The sequence below is a fragment of the Geotrypetes seraphini genome, chromosome 1 (genome assembly GCF_902459505.1).
Source record: "Geotrypetes seraphini chromosome 1, aGeoSer1.1, whole genome shotgun sequence".
NCBI classification, from domain to species: domain Eukaryota; kingdom Metazoa; phylum Chordata; class Amphibia; order Gymnophiona; family Dermophiidae; genus Geotrypetes; species Geotrypetes seraphini.
Window position 1 is genome coordinate 547,682,287 of NC_047084.1, and position 23,230 is coordinate 547,705,516.

The 23,230-nt window shown below is 41.1% G+C and overlaps 1 protein-coding gene across 3 annotated transcripts in view; it reads left to right on the top strand.

The window, feature by feature from the left end:
• The window catches only part of GIN1 (gypsy retrotransposon integrase 1), a 74,016-nt gene that overhangs the window by 26,456 nt on the left and 24,330 nt on the right, over positions 1-23,230 (top strand). For all 3 annotated transcript variants that reach the window (XM_033929178.1, XM_033929179.1, XM_033929176.1), the window contains exon 4: positions 13,513-13,815. In XM_033929178.1, coding sequence (XP_033785069.1) covers positions 13,513-13,815 — 303 coding nt within the window. The remainder of the gene's footprint in view (positions 1-13,512; positions 13,816-23,230) is intronic.

Below are 23,230 nucleotides of genomic sequence, written 5' to 3' on the forward strand. Positions count from 1 at the left end.
GAGCTCTTATTGTTGTAGTTTAAATTGAAGTGTGGGTTGAGGTATCTTGGTGACATACCAAATACTGTTTTGTAGCAGAAGTATGAGAACTTGAACAGGACTCTGGATTCAAATGGTAACCAGTGCAACTTATGGTAGAAGGGGGTGACGTGTTCCCATTTGTTCAAGCCAAAGATGAGGTGGATGGCGGTGTTCTGAATCAGTTTCAGTCTCCTGATGGTTTTCTTCAAGGAGCCCAGGTAAATGATGTTGCAGTAGTCCAGGATGCTGAAAATGGAGGATTGTACTAATAGACGAAAAGAGGTGTCGTCAAATAATTTTTTTATGGTGCGGAGTTTCCAGAGCATCGAGATGCTTTTCTTAAATATTAGATCGGTGTGTTTCTTCAGGGTCAGATGTTTGTCTAAAGTGACTCCCAGTACTTTTATGGTTTGTTCTAGGGGAAAATCCGATCCATTTACTTGTATTGTGGTGTCCTTGATTTTGTCGTTGGGTGTTGCTAGGAAGAATTTAGTTTTTTCGGAGTTTAATTTTAATCTATAAGATAGCATCCAGAGTTCTATCTGATTAAGTGTGCTTGATAGAGAGTTTAGCAACTCTGGTGTAAAACAGGTTAGCGGGATGACTATAGTAATGTCATCTGCGTAGATGAAGCATTTGAGCTTTAAAATTTGCAGGAGGTTTCCCAAGGAGACGAGATAGATATTAAACAGGGTGGGGGGCAGGGGGGGAGCCCTGTAAAACCCCACAAGAATTGTCCCAACTATAGGAGAAAAAGTCGTTCTTAAACACATTGTATGATCTATTTCCCAGGAACCCACAGAACCAGTTGAGAACCTGGCCTGAGATGCCGATGTTTGCCAGGCAGTCCAGGAGAATAGTGTGGAGTTATGATATGGTCTTGTTCTACTGGGAATTTTCCTGTGGATAGTAAAAAGTTTACCCATGCCAATAGTTTGGCTTTGAAGTTGATCGGGGCAGTTTTCATGACATTTGGGGGTCAAGTATCCAATCTGCAGTAAGAGTTGGTATATTTATTGTAGTATTTGCTAAAAGTTTGCCAGTCAATGGTTGTAAAATGGTTCCAATTCAGATCAGCTCTGGACTCTAGATCAGATCTGGACTTGTCGGAGTCTAGGAGAATTGGATAGCACCAATGGGGTTTGGCAGGAACAGTTATCGATGATCTTATCTTGGAGTTAAATCTTCTAAGGTGTTTGCGGTTAAGGTAGATTCGTCAAGGGTGTCAGTGAGTGTCTCAAGGTTGTAGAGATCATTGACCAGTTTAAAAAGGCTTCTTCTGTTAATTGAAACGTTTCCGATTTTTTGGGCATAGAAATTTTTGCGTTTTTCCTTGGTTTTTCCTTTTTAATTTTGATCTCCAAGCAACTCTGTGCTCTTGAGTTCCATACGATAATGCCACAGGATTTTCCAATAAACAATTTATTTGGCCCCATATTGATTTCCAAAAGGCCAAGATAAATGGACAATAGAATAATAAGTGATCTAGAGTCCCTGCTTCAAGATTACAATGCCAGCATCTATTAGACTTAGAGCTATCTAACTTTTGTATTCGAACTGGGGTCCAAAATGCTCTATGCAGAAGAAAAAAAACAAGTTTGTCTTATAGATGCAGATACTGTACATCTCATTCTCCAAGACCAAATTTGTGGCCATTGAGATGCAGAAATCTGATGCTTAATCTCAATGCTCCGAATATCCCTAAGATCAGTTTTAGGCTTCTTGTTTACATTGAACTGCAAGGTAATGGCAGAATAGAAATCCCTAATGTAATGTAATTATACCACTGCGCAGCCTGGTGTCCCAGGAAGTCCACCTGAAAGCATAAAAATTCCAAACTACACTTCTCCCTCGTTATTCGCAAGGGATACGGGCAGAGCCGGACCGTGAATGGCGAAAAACCGCGATTATCCGGCTCTGACCCACCCCCACCTCCTTGCCGCCTTGCCGGCCTTACCTGGTGGTCTAGAGGGCTTTCGGGGCAGGAGCGATCTTCCTATGCTCCTACCCCGTGCAGATCGCCATGAGGAAATGGCTGCTGTGAGTCCAGTAGTCTCTCGAGACTACAACGGGAACTCCCTACAGCCATTTCCTCATGGCGATCTACACGGGGCAGGAGCGTAGGAAGATCGCTCCTGCCCCAAAAGCCCGCTAGACCACCTGGGAAGGCGGCAGGGAGGTAAAAAATATAGGTTTTTAAATTTTCCCCCTCCCCAGAAAAAAATCACGATTATGTGAAATCGTGAGTGCAGAAAACGCGAATGGGGAGGGGGAAGTGTATATTGATTATTAAGATTTTTCCATTCAGGGAACCCTGTCTGAATAGCCTGCTTCAGTTGCAACCATCTGAAACTTTGTGATTTATTAAGACCATATTTATGTTGCAACTGTGAAAAATCAAGCAGTTTATCTTTTCCAAAGCCATATTGTATTTATATCACACTTTTAAAGTAAAGAAAAAAAATTTTCACGTAACTTATTTAACTTTAAAAGTCTGTCGGCATGGAGCTTATTGTTTACCCAACCATTTGCATGCGCTTCCAAGCCACGCCCCCGAGAGAATGGACTTTAGACGCTGCTGACTTTGGGCAACTAACACCCTAGGCCCAAAACGGACTTAGATGTTTTTTTTTTTTATTATGCCGCTTCACAGTTCTGCTACTTGTTTAAGCAATAACTTTTCACAATAATTTATTAATATGAAGATGATTTATTTTAATGATTAGTGACACAAACTGGCCAAGAATGCTTGGTGTAAGTCTATTCAAGACCTTTCAAGGCTTGCTTAATAATATAGGTGAGCACCCAGCTGTCATCGCAGTCGTGAATCCTGCTGCTGCCGACGTCGCCACTCAAACATTTTTTAAAACCCCTATCACCGGTTTGGGGATTCCCCGGCCTGACTCGTCACAGCCTGAAGAGCCACTGGAAGTTCTGTGTTTGACTCTGGCCTCAGCCCGACTTTTTTTTTTTTTTTTTCTTGTGTATTGAATGTAAAAATAAATAAATAAATAAAAACCAACGAAAAACCAGGCGATTTTTCAAACCCGCCCCGTAACAGTAACTGCAATTTGTATTTTGTGTGTATATGCGATGGGCGGCTCCTGTTTCCGATCAGGAAGACGGGCCTGGTGAGGTAGAAAATTGTTTTGGGGAAACGCAGTGCTAGCATGCTTCCCGCCTTCCTGCTGCCGCTGTCATTTTCTATTCTCTATACCCTGGACTAGCAGCAGCAGCGCTCTCTCCTTATTGTAATTTGCCCGACAGCTGCAGTAGTGTTATCGAATTGATTCCCTTCTGCAGCTTCAGGGATTTTGCTAGGCCGCCCCACCTCCGACCAACTTCCTCCTTCCTCGGAGGCAGGACAGCCTAGCAGAGGCCCCCACTAAAGCAGGGATGTCGAGCCCGCGGGCTGCATGCAACCCCGTGAAGAATTCTATTCGGCCCTGTTCACGATGAGTGTTTTCCTCTGCCGGCTCCCTCCTCCGTCTTGCTGCAGCGTTTGCTTAAAGCCGCGAGTAGAGGATCCTATGTGCCTCTTGCGGCTGACCTGGAAGCATTTCCTCTGACGTTGCGACATCGGAGAGAATGCTTCCAGATCAGCTACAGGAGGCGCATGGAAGACGCTGCCCGCGGCTTTGAGCAAACGCTGCAGGCAGGGCTTTTGCTCCAAAAGCTGCAAGTTCAGTGCCCCCTGTAACTTCAGCCAGATCCTGGGGAGCCCATAGTGACTGAACATCAACGCGGCGGAGCAAGGAGGAGGAGCTGATGAGGAGGAGCTGATGACCCTGAGGAGGAGCTGATGACCCTGCCGGGAGTGAGCCGGGCCAGGGGCAGCTGCAGATGGCACGTGCACCCATCAAGCCCTTCCCCGACGTGCACAAGTGCCGACCCTTGCTGCGTGTGGCCACGTGTGGAACCTACAGCGCTGTTCCATGGACAAGGCAAACAACCCAGTGCTCTGCATGATCCTGCTGGAGAACGGGTATTAAGCAAATGCAGTAGGAAAGAGAGCTGGAATAAGATGATAAGGGATGGAAAGCCTGACCAGTGGTGAGAGGGAGGGGGATTCTGAAAGTGGTGAGCCATGTGGTTGAGGTCAAAATGGAGATGACAAGATGAGTGAGAGAGCAGTGAGTACAGTGGTAGAAATGTGGTAATGGGGAGTAGATAGAAGGGAATAGGAGGCTGGGAAAGGAGTGAGATCGAAAATGGGAGAGCTAGAGAGAGAGAAGATGGAGAATTGAGAGCTGAACATTTAAAAAGAAGAAGGGTGAGAAAGAGGGCAAGATTTGAGTGGACAGAGGCAGAAAAGAAAAAGTTAAGAAAGCTGATATACTTATTCTACTTGATATATTTCTTTGTAATCCATTATTTAATATGAATAGGATTAATATGAAATAATACGATTAATACGAATTAATAAATATAATATAATATGATATTGATAAATTGTATATTTTTTTAGTTAGGTTTTTTTGGGGGAGCTTGTGATTTAGCTTCTCATAAACACTTCCAAGCAGCCAAGATTTTTAAGGGGAAGGAAGTGGGTAGGGGAAAGATACATTATTTTTTTATTATGGGGAAATAAAGGTGAATTATGGGGATTATGTTTTAGAATACATTAAATTAAAAATTAATATTAAGGTGTTTTTTTTTCATTAAATGTTAATAGCTTAAATAACCCAATAAAAAGAAAGAAAATTTTGAATTTCTTATAAAAAAACAAGAAGCTGACATATATTTTATTCAAGAAACTCACTTTTCGGCAAATGAATCATCAAAATTAGAGGGAAATTGGGTGAAACATTGTTTTTATGCCCTGGCTAGGGGGAAAAAAGCAGGGGTAGCTATTTTAGAAAATAAGAAATGCACTGGAAGCTTTAGATTAATATCTGCAGATATCATGGGAAGATGGGTGCATGTGGGCATGAGTTTAGGGAATGATACCTTGACGCTGGTTAATGTATACGCACCTAATTTGGGTCAAATGGAGTTTTTTTAATCTCTTCAACAGATGTTTTTACCACTGGCTACAACTAAAATGTTTGTGGCTGGAGATTTTAATGCGGTTATGGATCCTTTGATTGATAAAAAAACAAGTTTAATAATGAAATTATTAGGTTTGGAAAATCTAGTCCAATCTTGTGGATTAAAATATATATGGAGGATTTTACATTTTAATGATCAGGAATTTTCATTTTGTTCTCGAGTACATAAATCCTTTTCAAGAATAGATTATTTTTTTGTGTCAGATACTATAATCCAGCAAGTCATAAAAGCCGTTATTAATCTGATTATTTTTTTAGATCATGGAAGAGTATGGATAGAATTACAAACAAACGATCAAATTTACAGTATACCTGTATGGAGGTTTAATAATGCTTTGCTAGCTGAAGATAACTTTATTGAAGATTTACAACAAAAAATTAATGAATATTTCTAATTAAATATTTCAGAGGAAATCTCTTTAGAAATTCTGTGAGGTGCTTTTAAAGCTACTATAAGAGGACATATTTCGTTTTCAGCACATGCAAAGAAAAAGCTCAAAATGGAGTTTTCTAATTTGGAAAAAAAGATTAAAGAATTGGAAATAAAATTGACCTCCCTGAACTCATGAAAGAGTTTCCGGATTGGTTGACATTAGAATGGCAACTCATATTTCCTTTGAGATTAAGTCATGTCATCAGTATCAAAATGCCTAGAATATATAAAGTAACAAAAATGAAAAAGGAAACAAAAAACAAAATTAAAATGCCTTTAAACCTCGAAGGTACTCGGAACCAATATATGGTAAGAAACCAGGGCAGCAACCCCTGTAAGGACTTTCAAAGAGTCTATCATTGCACCATCCTCAAACGGTAGAAAGGTATTTAAATTAGTGAATGTCTTTTTGTACTATTTTTCTTCTTTTTTCTATTAAAAGTCCATTTAAAATGTCCAAAGCTTAAGTGAAAACTATGATCCTCAAAATAGGCAAAACTTAACTGTGAGTGTTTAGGAAGCCAACTTGCTACAGCAGGTACAGGTGGGTCCTAACACGTTTCGCCGACAGGTTTCTTCAGAGATCCCCCATGCTGGATGGAACATCAAGTTCAACAACTTCCTGAATCTTCACTTCTAAACCGATTGCATTTCCTGTTGACATCCAATATAGAATATATAAAGACATCCAATATAGAATATATAAAGATCACAGAATACTAACTGATTTAATACCTATTTCAATACTTAAATCAACATATTAGACCATATGGCTAAACTCCAAGATTAAAATTGGCGGATATAAGGTTATCTGGAAATATTGGATGAAGGCAGGTATACATACTTTAGATGATGTTATTTCTAATGGGAAGTTGCTTGATTTTTCACAATTGCAACACAAATATGATCTTAATCACAAAATTATAAATGGTTGCAATTGAAGCAAGCCATTCAGGCAGGGTTCCCTGAATGGAAAAATCTTAATGATAAGTACAGCTTGCCTTTCTTGTGTTTTCAGGTAGACTTCCTGGGACACCAGACTGCTCAGTGGTATAAATTAATATCTAGATTTATGAATAAAAAACCAAAAAATGGTCTTCGAGATATTTGGAGCATTGAGATTAAGCATCAAATTACTGCGTCTCAATGGCCACGAATTTGATCTTAGAGGATAAGATGTAGAGTGTCTCTATCTGTGAGACAAACTTGGTTTTTTCTATTACATAGAGCATTCTGGACCCCGGTGCGTTTACAAAAATTAGATAGCTCCAAGTCTAAAAGATGTTGGCACTGTCATCTTGAAGCTGGAACATTGGATCACTTATTGTTTTTTTGCCCTCTAATACATAATTTTTGGGACATACGATATTATTTGGGACATCAATGAGGAAAAAGAGTCAAATTTCTTCTAAAAACAATAAACTTTTACTCATAATGACAGGAATTGCTATTCAAAAACCAAAAATGGAAGGAAACCTCCAAAATGTGAATAACAAATCAATAACACAGGTTCCACACACAACTGTGATTCGCTAAACAAGAGGAAAAGACCTCAGAAGCCTGCTCCACTTAGAATATAAAATTCACACCATGGTTAACAGCAGGCCATGTTCTCTATCATGGGTCTAAAAAACCTCTTGTGGCCGATTGAAAAAATATTTTAACTCGTGTATTAAGCACTTAAATAATAATCATAACAATCAGCATAAGGTGCACTTATCTCAAATGTAGATAAGAGCCCGACGGGACCCGTTTCGCCAGGGTTTTGACTTTGTCGGGGGACTTTTTTGAAAAACTGTAAAACAGAAAAGAGAAGTGCCAAAGAATGTATTAAAGAACATTTACATACATCTTTTAAGTACAGTTGTTAACACATTCACCTGAAATAGTATTCACTGCATTCAGTGTGAACTCTCATGCATATCAAAAATGGCGCCGGTGGCTCTAGGTACGTCACGCATGCGTATTAGTAGTGGACCAAAATGACGTCACACTCACCATTCACTTTATTTTGACAAAAATGTAGATGTTAGAAAAAAAGAATGCCAACCTACATTGCTGTTTAAGCCAAAAGGTTTTACAGTGTTGAGCTGGAATATCCACCGGGCTTCCCGCTGTAGTAATTTAATTTGGCGATCACCTCCCCGCTCATGTTTAGTTTCTTTGTCAATGCAAAGACATTTTATTTGTTTAAACTCGTGTTTAAATTCAAGACAGTGTTCTACTATTGGAGCGCTAATTTTCTTTAATTTTAAATTGGATTTATGTTCACTCATTCTTATTTTAAAAGGGCGAATTGATTTGCCAACATACACTTTCGCACAAGGACAGATTATCACATATGTGACAAAATCTGTACTACAAGGTACCACACGATAGACTGCTTAAGAAGATTTGGAACCACGGGGTGCAAGGGGAGGTCCACCGATGGATCAAAAACTGGCTGGCGGACAGGAAGCAGAGGGTTGGAATAAAGGGACATTACTCAGACTGGAAATGGGTCACAAGCGGAGTACCGCAGGGGTCAGTGCTGGGACCGCTCCTGTTCAATATCTACATAAACGACCTAGAGGTGGGAACAAAATGTGAGGTCATTAAATTTGCGGATGACACCAAGCTATACAGTAGGGTTAAAACCATGGAAGACTGTGAAGAACTCCAAAAGGATCTAACGACACTGGAAGAGTGGGCCAAAAAGTGGCAAATGAGCTTCAACATAGGGAAATGCAAAGTCATGCATGTGGGGAAGAAGAACCCGATGTTCAGCTACAAAATGGGGGGATCACTACTAGGGGTAAGTAACCTGGAAAGAGACCTGGGGAGTGATGGTAGACACAACGCTGAAGGTGTCGGCGCAGTGCGCCACAGCCTCAAGGAAAGCAAACAAAATGTTGGGTATCATTAAAAAGGGTATCACGACCAGGTCGAAGGAAGTCATCCTGCCACTGTATCGTGCAATGGTGCGACCGCACCTGGAATACTGTGTCCAGTACTGGTTGCCGTACCTCAAGAAGGACATGGCAGTACTTGAGGGAGTCCAGAGAAGAGCAACAAAGCTGATAAAGGGTATGGAAAATCTCTCATATACTGACAGATTGAAACAGTTAAGACTGTTCTCCCTGGAGAAACGGAGACTTAGGGGAAACATGATAGAAACCTTCAAGATCCTGAAAGGCATAGAGAAAGTAGACAGGGACAGATTTTTCAAACTAAGGGGAACCACAAGTACAAGGGGGCACTTGGAGAAATTGAAAGGGGACAGGTTTAGAACAAACGCCAGGAAGTTCTTTTTCACCCAGAGGGTGGTGGATACATGGAATGTGCTTCCAGAGGCCGTGGTAGACAGGAGCACTGTACAGGGCTTCAAAGAAGGTTTGGATAGGTTCCTAGAGGACAAAGGGATTGAGGGGTATAGATAGGTATAGATATGGGTTGTAGGGATAGGAGTAGAGGTAAGTTACAGGAATAGGAGTAGAGATAGGTTATAGAGCTAGTCAGGGACCACTGCTCAGGCAATGGGCCGCCGCGCGAGCGGACCGCTGGGCGAGATGGACCTCTGGTCTGCCTCAGCGGAGGCAACTTCTTATGTTCTTATGTCAAAAAATGATGGATATAGTGAACTTTGTTATCAACCGGATTTATGAAAGAATGACCCTGTAGAGTGACTGCACATATGCTACATGAGCCGCGCTCCAATAGTAGAACACTGATCTATCTGTGGCCTTTGATGCTGTCCACCACGATATTCTGATTTACCAACTTTCTGAGATAGGTATTGATTCCACAGTTTTAGACTGGTTCTCGAAACTCTTACAATCTCGCTCATACACTGTTAATATGAATGGCACCATGTCATCTCCTTGGAAGCTATTATGTAGAGTCCCACAGGGTTCACCTCTGTCCCCTATTCTTTTCAACATCTATATGTCTACTTTGAAACTTTTCCAACTATCTCCCTTTGAAACATTATATACATATGCAGATGACATCCTTGTCTTTCTTGAGATAGATTTGAATCTTACTAACCTTACTGAGAATATAATAGCATGCATAATGAAACTCCAATCCTCGGCCCTCACCGTACAAATGAAGCTGAATGAGTCCAAAACAAAATTACTTTGGCTTGGCCTAAAATTAGATCATCTACCCACAGTCATTTCATTACCTTCTGGTCCCACACTGCAGATTGAATTTTCAAGCAAAGTTTTGGGCATCATTATTGACTCTACACTTTCATTTAATGACCATCTCAACTCTTTGGGGAAAAAAAATGTTTTTTTAGTCTCTACATGTTGAGAAAAGTAAGATCCTGCTTCCACCAAAGCATTTTGCTGTCCTTGTACAATCGATCATTCTTTCCAGGCTAGATTATTGTAACTCCATCTATCTAAGTCTAACCAAGAAAAGCCTTCAAAGACTTCAGCAGATCCAGACTAGGTTGATCGTCGCAAAAAGTAAATTTGATCATATTTCCCCGCTTCTGTCAGAACTTCATTGGCTTCCAGTAATTTCTATGGTTCACTTTAAATGTGCCTGCCTAACATTCAAGATCTTGCATGGCATTTTTCCTCCTCTAATTCCACTATCTTGGAATTCTACAAGACTTGACACTACCAGATCCATCCAAAAACTTAAACTATTTTTCCCCTGATTAAAAAGCGTTATCTATGCTGGAAAATTAGGGAAATCTCTTTTCTTCAAAATCACTGAGCTTTGGAATAACCTTCCTGCCCTGCTGCGGAATCTGGGCTCCTTTCAATTATTCCGAAAGCATCTGAAAACTTGGCTATTCTCAAAAATGTAAATCTCGCTACACTCCTTATAATCACTAATTCTTATTATGTTTTTCCTTCCTTATATTAAAGCTCATGTAAACCGTACTGAGCTCTATCTTTATGGAGAGGATGTGGTATATAGACTTAAGGTTTAGTTTAAAATTTTCCCTTGATTACTCATGAAATAAAAGATATCCACAAAAATGTGTATTCTGAGGAATAAATTAGGACATCCAGACATTTAGTTTGGTGTGCTCATGGCTGCTGTAGTGAGAGTGAACACCATGGTGAGATCAAAAGAGCTATCTGAGGCCTTCAGAAAGAGGATTGTATTAGCTTATAAGTCTGGTAAGGGATTTAAAAAGATCTCAAAATAATTTTACATTAGCCATTCCACAGTCCGGAAAATAGTGTACAAGTGGAGGACTTTCCAAACAACTACCAACATGCCCAGGTCTGGCGTCCAAGTGAGTTGACCCCCCCAGAGGAAGACCGCAAGATGTTAAAAGAAGTCTCTAAAAACCCTAAAATGTTATCACGGGACCTACAGCAGGCTCTTGCTACTGTTGATGTGAAAGTGCATGCCTCTATAATCAGAAAGAAACTGCACAAATTTAACTTGCATGAGAGGTGTGCAAGAAGACCTTTGCTCTCTAAGAGAAACATTAAAGCCAGACTGAAGTTTGCCAGAGAGAATGTAGACAAATACCAGGACTTTTGGAATAGTGTTCTATGGACAGATGAGTCTAAAATTGAATTATTTGGACACCAGAGAAGAGGACATGTTTGGCTTACACCAAATACAGCATTCCAGGAAAAGAACCTCATACCAACTGTGAAGCATGGAGGTAGAAGTGTCATGGTTTGGGGATGCTTTGCTGCAACAGGACCTGGCCAGCTCACCATCATAGAATCTACCATGAATTTTACCATGTATCAGAGGGTGCTTGGGGAACATGTGAGACCATCTGTAAGTAAATAAAAACTGAAGCAGAACTGGACCCAGCAACACGACAATGACCCAAAACATACCATTAAATCCACCAAGGATTGGCTGAAAACTAAGAAATGGAGAGTCCTGGAGTGGCCGATTTAAAGCCCTGATCTTAATCCCATTGAGATGCTGTGGGGTAATTTGAAACGTGCTGTACATACAAGAAACCCATCAAATATCTTGCAGCTGAAAGAATTTTGCATTGAGGAGTGGGCCAACATTCCTCAGACCAATGTTGGAGACTGGTAGATGGCTACAAGAAGCGTCTCACTGCAGTTACTGTATTTCAGCCAAAGGGGGTAACACTAGCTATTAGGGTGTCCTAATTTATTCCTCAGAATATACATTTTTGTGGATATCTGTTGTTTCATGAGCAAATCAAGGAAAAATTTTGTTGTTTACCTGCAATTACAACACTTTCTTAACCAGAGATTAAAAAAAAAAAAGATTTGACATCGATATGTGAACATTTCTTAAGAAAGAATTGAATATTTCATGGGGTGTCCTAATTTTTTCACATGACTGTATGTTGGATCTTTATGGGAGAGGAGGGGATAACAGATGGCATGGTTAGGCAGACTAGATGGGCCATAATTTTTCTGCCTTAATTTTTCTATGATTTAAATGTAAAATCATAACTGTTCAAGGCTTGTGCAGATGGGGGAATAAACTTTGTCCCCCTGTCATTCTCTACACCAGTGGTTCCCAACCCTGTCCTGGAGGAACACCAGGCCAATTGGGTTTTCAGGCTAGCCCTAATGAATATGCATGAAGCAAATTTGCATGCCTATCACTTCCATCATATGCAAATCTCTCTCATGCATATTCATTAGGGCTAGCCTGAAAACCCGATTGGCCTGGTGTTCCTCCAGGACAGGGTTGGGAATCACTGCTCTACACTATAGCTGCTTTCTCTCTAGGAAATTGTGAGGGAGAGAAAAAAAATGCAAATATAAGTAGGGTTATCAAATGTAGACAAATCGGAACACAAACTTGCTCATTTCTGATATCAGAGATATACTCATGCTGAGCATGAGTATATATATCTAACATAAGTAGGGTTACCAGATTTTACTATAGTAAAATCCAGACTCCTAGACCCGTGCCCTATTGTGCCTCAGTTCCACCCCCAATCCCACCCTAGACCCCCCCGCTCGCTGTCTGCTCTTGTTGAGCAGGAGGGCATCCTCGCATGTGCAGATGCCCTCCTGCCCAATGCAATTTCGAGGAAGCTTTTTAAAACCCAAAGTGCCAGGTTTTGAAAAGGCATCTGGTTCCCCGGACATGTCCTCGAAAAGGAGGACATGTCTGGGGAAATCTGGGCATCTGGTAAACATAAACATTGTGTCCCCATATATCTCGCCCTCCATTGCCACTGCCGCTATCCCAGCTATCTTCTTTATGCTACCTGCTCAATAATTCTGCCTCTCTTCTGATTGGCAATGCTAATGTGCTCCTCCTGCCTTAAAATGCTGTGCCACTGGCTGCCACCTCTCTGAGACTGAATCTGCTACAGCTTCACTGCCATAATGTAAATTCTTCCCAGCTATTTAGCTGCATAGGAGGAGACAACCACTGTTTTTACAGGCTTTAATGCTATTGCTTCTACAGTGGCTCTGGATGCTGCTTTTCCTTTTCTTCTTCTCATTGCATGCATTTCTTCTGTTTCATTTTCCTTAAGTACAGTGATGTGAAAAAGTTTTTGCTGCCTCTCTGACTTCCCATATTATTGCATATATGTCAGACTGAATGATTTCTGATCTTTAATTAAAATGTCATATTAGACATATAGGAATATGAGTGAACATGTAACAGATTTTATCAGAAAGCCCTGAAGGAGCTCGTGTCAGAGTCCAAGTGTTCAGCCCAGCAGCCAAGTTTTTTTCCAGAGAGGCTAGGCCAAAGCCCCAGCTTCCCTGCCAGCTCACTCTACATACCCCTGAGAATTTTGTTGGCACTTTTCTGTAATCAAGCCTAGGCACAGTATAATAACTTTGAGAAATCTGAGTCTCTCCTCCCCCATCCAAAATTAGTATCTTTTTCTTAAGGTGGGAGGGTGGATGTGAATTGCAGAGGTCTGGCACTCAGCCGAAAACAGGCTGGAATGTTTTCCCAGACTAAACTAGAAAAGTTTAGTTATAAAAAATATATTTGTATTATTTTTAAATGACTTAGATTAGAACTACAGCTGAATTCCAGTTAGCTTGTTTTGATATTAACAGACCCTTTTCTTTTCAGGTACATTCATGCCAGCAGTGCCAGCTGACAAGGAATACAAACATTACTCCTACGCTACACACTATTGAGCTGGAAGATCCATGGATTTTAACAACTATAGACCTGATGGGTCCTTTTCATGCAACTTGCAGAAGCAATATGTATGCGATTGTTGTAATAGATCTATTTACAAAATGGGCTGTGATTTTGCCCTTACATAATATTTCAGCTCCCGAAGTAGCAAAGTCACTTGTTAATATGTTTTTCTTATATGGCCCTCCGCGGAAAATGATGCTTGATCAAGAAAAAGAGTTTATTCATCAGGTAAGATCGCATACAGTAAGTTTTTTAAATTAGAGGAATAATCTTAAATCTTCATGCATGTATATGCTTAAATAATGAGTTTACAGGCATTTCAATCGGAAATTAATTTTGTAAGTATTTGTTTTGTTTTTGTTTGTTTATATTCTGCCTTTATCAAGGCAGAGCACAAAATAACATAATGAAATTACATACAAACGTCTAAAATAATATTAAAAAATATTACAATATATAAACCAAAATCCTTCACATCCATGAAACTGGATAATTACATATTCTTTTATTTTTTTTTTTTATAATTTATATTCTGCATATATATGTTCTTTATTAGTATTTTGTGCCTTCCTCTTAATCCGGTTTCCTCATTTTCATTTTTTATCAAGTTTTTATTTTGGGCTCTCGGGCCCTCTTAAGGCTGTCTTCAGGCCAGGATCGTCGAGCCTTTTTCGGTTTACAATCTGCTCAACCTCCCCAAACCATTCAGTCTTTTGACCTCTTGACAGCAGTTTTTCCTCTGATGTCCTTCAGTGTCCTCCGATGTCCTCCAGTGTCGCAGGGTTATTTCTCGTACTGATCCATATAGCTGTTGCATTCAGTGCCTAAGTCCTGGATCACCATGATTTTTCTTGCACGCTCTATTAAAATGATAGAAAAGGTCACTAAAAGCCAGGAAATTACAGTTTAAAAAATTTTCGGGTCATCTGTTTCTACATCTAAAATGGAAGGAGTTTCCAATGCTGATCCTCAGCATCTGATAACTCCAGTATTGACGACATTGTCTACATCAGTGTTTTTCAACTCGGTCCAGGTGTACCCCCTTGCCAGTCAGGTTTTCAGGATAGCCACAATGAATTTGCATGAAAGAAATTTGCATATAAAAGGAAACAGTGCATGCAAATCAAGTTTATGCAAATTTATTGTGGATATCCTGAAAACCTGACTGGCAAGGGGTTTCTCCAGGACCGAGTTGAGAAACACAGGTCTATGTAGTCCAAGCATTACCTGGATACTCAATTAAGGCATCAATATTGGATCATGCAGTCTCAAACATCATTATCTATGGCCAGCGTAAATGACCATTGCACATCATCAGCGTCTGTCATAGATGCATATCAATTACACATATCATCACCACCCAGACATCGAGCATCTACATTGAGGCATACATATTCATCAAGAGAGCACAGTTCATCTCATTCTCGTTGCTCCTACTAAAGTTCATCAAGGCACTCTAGTCTATGTTCAGCTCTACATCTCCCTCTATCTCCTCTATACTCGTTCTCGACAGAACCTGGTATTGAGGACTATGACTGTAGCCTAACTTAGCAGTCTTCTAGCAGTTGTCCAGAGTTGTTAGCAGATGAGTCTTATGCATCTTTATTTCCTTTCTCTTAGTAAGTTGCCCCCAGAAGGTCTGACTTCCATTAAATTCATTAGACAGATGGGGTAGGAACTCCCTATAAAAATGGAGTCTGATTCAACATCTCAGGTAGAGCTTAGAGAGACACTTGACTATAAAAAACTGCATCCAGACTGCATAAAAGTTCCTCTTCACAATTTCTTGAAGGAGGCCTTACTGAAGAACTGCCTCACTTTATCGCATGCAGTCTTGTCCTGGATTTGACAGACTTCAGTTGCAGTATCAGTTTCTAGTTGTGGAGTCTGTTCTGAAAAAGGCTTATAGTTCCAGACTTATCCAGTACTCCCCCAGGGAGATAAGGCAAAACACTGGATAAGTTTGGATGCAGATTATTTCAAGCTTCTATGCTGGTGAATAGAATCTTAAACTACAGTTTCTATGATATTTTTTATATGAAATCCCTTATACTAAAGATGTCTCATTATGATCATTATATTTCATTAAAACATTTTTCCTCTTACCAGCGTCTGGCAAATGACCTCCTGAAAACCAGGAAGTATATGATGTGCTCTACATTTGATGTTTGTGAAATCACTTCTCATACCACTGTCATCTCAATAGCTATGCACAGACAAGCCTGGTTCAGAATCTCTGACCTACTGTAGATGCTAACCTCCAGGATTGTCTGTCTAATATATCCTATATAGGGGATGATTTATTTGGAGACTGGCTAGAGCACATGAGTCAACAAGCCCCATGGGCCAAATCCGGTCTACCTGGCCGTTTTATGTGGCCCGCGGTGACTCTGCCACAGCACAGGGCCGGAGTTAGGGGAGAGCAAACAGGGCATCTACCCTGGGCCCTGAGGTTATGGGGGGCCCCTAGTAGGTTGGCATGTCTACCCCTTTCTAGCCATGCCAGTCTGACATATTTCTCTCCTGGCCTTGCAAACACATCCATTTTTGTTACAGTGGGCTGCCATCCCTGGCATCGATTCTCAACTGCTACTTGCAGCCCCTCTCTGTGCTTTCCTTTTGCCACGGTTCATCCAGGCAGAAACAGGAAGTTGCGTCATTGGGGTCTAACCATGGTATCAACCAGAAAAGACTTAAACCATTGCCTCCACCAATAACATCCCTCCTATCGTATAGCTGTACCTCGGGTTTCTGCTTCCTACATGTAGTACGTTGAGAAATGTAAAGTACTAAATGTGGGAAGCAGAAACCCGAGGTACAGCTATACGATGGGAGGGATGTTATTGAAGGAGAGTACCCAAGAAAGGGACTTGGGGGTAATGGTGGACATGACAATGAAGCCAACGGCACAGTGCGCAGCGGCTGCTAAGAGAGCGAATAGAATGCTAGGTATAATCAAGAAGGGTATTACTACCAGAACGAAAGAAATTATCCTGCCGTTGTATCGGGCGATGGTGCGTCCGCATCTGGAGTACTGTGTCCAATATTGGTCGCCATACCTTAAGAAGGATATGGCGTTACTCGAGAGGGTTCAGAGGAGAGAGACACGTCTGATAAAAGGTATGGAAAACCTTTCATATGCTGAGAGATTGGAGAAACTGGGACTCTTTTCCCTGGAGAAGAGGAGACTTAGAGGGGATATGATAGAGACTTACAAGATCATGAAAGGCATAGAGAGAGTAGAGAGGGATAGATTCTTCAAACTTTCGAAAAATAAGAGAACAAGAGGGCATTCAGAAAAGTTGAAAGGTGACAGATTCAAAACGAATGCTAGGAAGTTTTTCTTTACCCAACGTGTGGTGGATACCTGGAATGCGCTTCCAGAGGACGTAATAGGGCAGAGTACGGTGTCAGGTTTCGTTAGTGGCCCCCACAATATATGGTTGGTGGGGGTCACTTGAGAGGCGCCCTGACAAACACCCAGTCCCAGGTTCAGTTCCCTCACTGAAGACTTACCAGGAAGTAGAATCAAAGAGGCACAGCCAGAGGTGATTGCATAAAGAATATATTATAGAAATAGTCTTACAGAAAAGCAATATTCTGAAGCATTACAATAATTAAGCATTACAATTAAGCAGAGAGCAAAGCAGTTTCCCTGCCTTACATAGTTCAGAGACAAAGAGACAGAGAGTCTGAAGTTCTAGGGAGAGAGAGAGAGAAAGAGAGCCAAGACCCAAGAGCCCAGAGATAGATAGATAGATTGATAGATAGATGTGTTTTGCAGAGAGGAGGCTTTTATAGCTTGGAATCTTATTCTGAATATAGAAACTATTGTATGTCCCAGTTTCTTTCTGTTTAGAATTTGTAAACTGTTTGAAACAATGGTTAATTTAATTGATAAAGGAGGGTGTGATACTTGCAAGCATGGTAGATGGGATTAGTCTCTGGCTTCTTTGTCCCATTCAAGCAGCCTATTTTCTTGATCTGTGCACCTGGACCCATTGTCCTAAGCACCCTCTTAAATAGACATTAACACCTTTTAGCTAGTCATGATTCAATCAGGGCTACTTGAAACATATCAGGGATACTTAAAACATATCAATCAGGGCTACTTAAAACCGTCTCCCTGCCCTCAGGGTCTATCTGCATTCCCATGCCAGAGTCAGATTGATATAATTTCCCATAGGCCTTCGCTGACATAAGTAATGCCAACTAAAAATGCTGAATGGTAGCGATAGCTAGGCTGACATACGGTACTGGGGTTCAAGAAAGGATTGGACAATTTCCTGCTGGAAAAAAGGATAGAGGGATATAAGAGGATTACTGCACAGGTCCTGGACCTGTTGGGCTGCCGTGTGAGTGGACTGCTGGGCACGATGGACCTCAGGTCTGACCCAGCGGAGGCATTGCTTATGTTCTTATGTACCACCAATTCTAATACTTTATAAGTAACTCATGATCTACTAAGTCAAAGGCAGAAGGAAGCTAAATCAAGCAATAACTGCCCAAAACACCTGATTCCCCTTCCAAGGTGCTATGCTCCTCATTAAACATAGAAAAATGAAGCAGATGAAGACCAATTTGGCCTATCTAGTCTGCCTAACCATGGCATCTACTGTTCACTCCTCTCCCTTACACTGGGTTTTACTAAACGGCGCTAGAGGTTTTTAGCACGAGCTGGCAAGGTAAGTGCTCCAACACTCATGGGAATTCTATGAGCATCGAAGCATTTACCTCGCTGGCCTATGCTAAAACCTCTAGCGCAGTTTAGTAAAAGGAATCCTTAGAGATCTAATGTACTTGTCCCAAGATTTATTGAATTCAGATAAACCTATTGTCTCCACCACCTCCACCGGGATGCCGTTCAAGCATTCATCACCCTTTCTGTGAAAAAGTATTTTCTGAAGTTACTTCTGAATCTATCCCCTTTCACCTTCATCTTATGCACCCTCATTCCAGAGTTTCCTTTCTTTTGAAAGAGACTTGCTTCATGTATTTATGCCACGTAGTTATTTAAACATCTCCATCATATCTCCTCTCTCCCATCTTTCCTCCAAAGAATACATATTGAGATCTTTGTTCCTGTATCATTAGCAAACTAAACTGTTGATTTTAATATCCAAGATTCCAGTGCAATAGGGATGGTATGTTAAGCCTTTGGGTTATCCAGTTATGCTTGCAAGCATACTGCAGAAGATGACAATCACAGCTTTTTAACTCCTTCTCCTTCACAGTCTCTACTGCCCCTTCAGTTATTCCTTCTGCAAGCAAGCATGAAGGCATCTCTGATTTGCTCCATTTATTTTGTTATTGCTTTGCGATGTCTCAATTTTTTTTGGGGGGGTGGCTTGTTCGTGGATTTTTTTGCTCAACTTAAATGAACTGTTTTGCCTGCTTGGAGAGGAGCAGATGCTTAAGTCTGCAACTGGCAGGTTTATCCCTCATAGACCTATACAGCCAACCTTCTGAATATTTGTGGCGCTTAGGGTTCTGGGCCCTCAGCACTTGCTTACTTGCTTGACTTGACAGGCTGTTAGGCATTAATAGCATTCCTTTGGGGCACCCAGGGTACCAGCTTCAACTTCACCACTCCTTTTTTATGCATCGTGCGTCACATTCCAGGGGATAGAGGATCAGTATGACAGCTGACTGGTGGCTTGAGGCAGAGAACCCCTTCAGATCCAGCTATACTTTAAAGGAGCTGAATCAGGCTGCAGCACCATTTTCCCAGCACATGGTCTGTGAATACAGGCTATGACAAGACTATGGGGAAAATTGTGTGTGGGGGGGTGTCTTAAATTGTTTTTTTGACTGTTCCTGCAGCTAGGTCTTTGGTCTCCCTCCTCAAAAATCCTATTTTTAAAAAATTTAGTCAACCCTGAAGCGTTTAGAAGTAATTGTTTGGTGCCAAAATGCTGCTGCAGCGGCCATCATGGATTTCCCAATATTTTTTCTAAGTTCTCAAAATTCTCCAAAACACCTCATTTTGCCTCAAAACTGACAGGGATGGCGTCCTAATACCCATGTTTCATGCCTTATTTGTACTGGATGGGTGAGAAATCACCTGGACCAGATGATATAGATCCCACCAGGGTACTAAAATAACTCAAACATGAAATTGCTGACCTGCTGTTAGTGATCTGTAACATGTTGCTAAAATCGTCTGTAGTACCTAAAGATTGGAGGGTGGCCAATGTTACACCGATTTTTAAAAAGGGTTTCAGGAGATATCTGAGAAGTTACAGAGCGGTAAGCCTGACTTCAATACCGGGCAAAATGGTAGAAACAATTATAAAAAATAAAATTGTGGAATACGTAGACAAACATGATTTAATAAGACTGAGTCAGCATGGGTTCAGTTGAAGGAGATCTTGCCTCACCAACTTGCATGACTTCTTTGAAGGTGTGAATAAACATGTGGATAAAGGTGAGCTGGTGGTTATACTGTGTTTAGATTTTCAGAAAGCTTTTGACAAAGTTTCTCATGAGAGGCTCCTGAGAAAATGAGAGTCATGGGATAGGTGTCAAAGTTCAGTTGTGGATTAGGAATTGGTTATTGGATAGAAAACAGAAGGTAGGGTTAAATGGTCATTTTTCACAATGGAGGAGAGAGTAAACAGTGGAGTGCTGCAGGGATCTGTACTGCGACCGGTGCTATTTAACTTTTTTATAAATGATCTGGAAATTGGAACAATGAGGTGATTAAATTTGCAAATGGCACTAAACTGTTCAAAGCTTTTAAAACACATGTGAATTGTGAAAAATTGCATGCAGACCTTAGGAAATTGGAAGACTGGGTGTCCAAGTGACAGATGAAATTTAACATAGGCAAATAGAAAGTGATGTACATTAGGAAAAATAGCCCAAATCACAATTATCGGATGCTAAGGTCCACCTTAGGGGTTAATGCCCAAGAAAAGGATCTGGGTGTCATTGTAGACAATACGATGAAACCATCCGCCTAATGTGTGGCGGTGGCCAAAACAGCAAACAAGATGCTAGGAATTATTTTAAAAGGGATGTTTAACAAGACTAATAATGTTATAATGCATCTGTATTGTCGCCCTTGGAGTTCAGGCTACTCGGTATCACCCCTATTGAGTGGCAAACAAAAACTCTGACAGGCACGCTGCTCAAATTGGAAGCAAGCCCTATATGTAATATACTTTAAATGCAGATTCTTTACCCATGCAAAAACAAAATGGTTATTAATGGCCTTCAGGATTAATAAGAAGAGCTTTATTTCAGCATAGTCCAAAAGAAAAAAGGTATCCCAAACAGCAGTTGATGAAGTTCAAGAAAAACACAAACAAGAGAAATAATATAAGTAAAAGACAATCCAGTGTGTTTGGGCCTTTGCTAGGCCTGAGTCTTTCTAAAACACAAACTTTTAAAAATTGTTCTGGCTTTCTCACAGACCAGGCAAACATTCTTTTCACTAGCACAATATAGGGTTTTAATCCTGCTGCAGAAACACCAGGAACCTCCAGCTCTATTGAGCTGGGATGGGAGAATTGTTAAGTTTGCTTTTCACATTAGCTGAACACAGCTTCTATAATACCCACCTAAGATCATAGCAAACTTCTCTCTAAAATAATTCCCAGTTCCTGTTACATTGAAGAAGCAAAATTCCAAACTAGAAAAGAAACCCCAAAACAGTGGAATCCTTGCAGTGCAACATACAGTTCAGTCATTTTCTTAAACAGCACAAAAAAAAACACATATTTATTCTTAGGTTTTTTTTCCACCATCAAAAACACACAGTCTTTATGCAGGTTAAGTACTAGTAAGTTGTCACAGCTAAACTTCCATAGCCTCTGTGTCTGGCAAAACCTATTCCAGGACCTCTAAGTGCTCCTCTTGGATTAAGGCTTCTGCCTCCTGCTTGGCGATACCTCTTCAACCTCCATATAGTCCAGGTCATTACCTTGACCTAAGCTGATGTTCCCTTCTCCAGAAAGAGACTCTTCTCTCCTGACCTTTCTGAATGTGAGGGAAAGGCTGCTATCTTTTCAGTGAAAACTCCACCTAAACTGGTTTGCAGCTGTTCTAACCTGTGGTTCTCTTGGGCTCCCTCGGTGGCCTTCATGAAAACTACAAGGCTTTCTGCAAACAGTGCCTTGCTTAAATTTTGTGTTTCTGGGATTACACACTATCATTTTGCTGCTGGATAGGGTCTCCCATTTCCTCCTCTCTCAGGTCTTCTGGGAAAGGATCAGTCTCTGACAGGGCTTCCTTAGTATAGTCAGTAAACCTGGCCTGATGATGTACCGTAGGTCTGTGGGTGGTGTTTTAACCCTAACCCTGCCTTTTTTAAAATTCTTAAAGGGGACCACAGCAGGCATGGAGCCTGACTGGTCATAGAATCGCTCCATGGTGCGACCTCACCTGGAGTATTGCATCCAATTCTGGTCTCCTTATCTCAAGAAAGATATAGCGGCACTAGAAAAGGTTCAAAGAACAGCGCCCAAGATGATAAAGGAGATGGAACTCCTCTCGTATGAGGAAAGACTAAAAAGGTTAGGGCTCTTCAGCTTGGAAAAGAGATGGCTGAGGGGAGATATGATTGAAGTCTATAAAATTCTGAGTGGAGTAGAACGGATACAAATAGATCCATTTTTTACTCCATCAAAAACTTACAAAGACTAGGGGGACACTTGATGAAGTTACAGGAAAATACAGTACTTTTAAAACCAATAAGAGGACATTTTTTTCACTCAGAGAATAGTTAAGCTCTCAAATGCATTGCCAGAGGTTATGGTAAGAGCGGATAGTGTAGCTGGTTTTACGAAAGGTTTGCATATTTTTCTGGAGGAAAAGTCCATAGTCTGTTATTGGGGAAGACACTGCTTGCTCTGGATTGGTAGCATGGAATCTTGCTACTCTTTGGGTTTTGACCAGGTACTAGTGACCTGAATTAGCCATTGTGAGAACAGGCTTACAGGGCTTGATGACCCATTGGTCTCTCCCAGTAATGCTATTCTTATGTTCTTGTGCCACATGGCACAGGATGGAAGGGTGGGATCTTCGGGCTTAGCTCCTCTGTATTCTTCCAGAGCTGGAGACTAGCAGTCGGTCTTGTCAGGGGGTAAGAAATACCTCCTGGAGCCCTGGGTCAGTGGTCCTGCACACCGTAAGGGTGTAGGTGTTTCATAGCCTAAGAAAAGGCAATTACTCCATTCTAAGGGGGAAGGAGAGTTGACCACTCAGTCCTTTACTCTAGAATTCATTAACCTCCTCTGGCATGCTTATGCACAAGGCTGAACTCTGCCTGTCAGTTCTGCTGGCGAATGACCCATTGTACAGGCTCTGCTGGATTCTCAAAGCATTTCTTTCCTGAGAGCGGAGGCTGTTTTGGACTCTGGTCCATTGGACAGGGTGAGGGGTCAAATTTAATTCCCTTACTGTCCTAAAATGAGGCTTCTCTGGTGGTAGAAGCAGCCTAGGCTTTATCTGGAATATTTGCAGGACATTTACAAGAGGAGGGATTCGGGAGCGGGTCCTCTTATTGGGGATTATCTGGTAGACTCTGGTCTGCCCAAATTGACGGACCAGGATGTTGAATCATTAAATATACCCATTACTATTAGAGAATTACAGAGGGCTATCCAACTCCAGTGGAATTATTCTGCCCCGGGGCTGG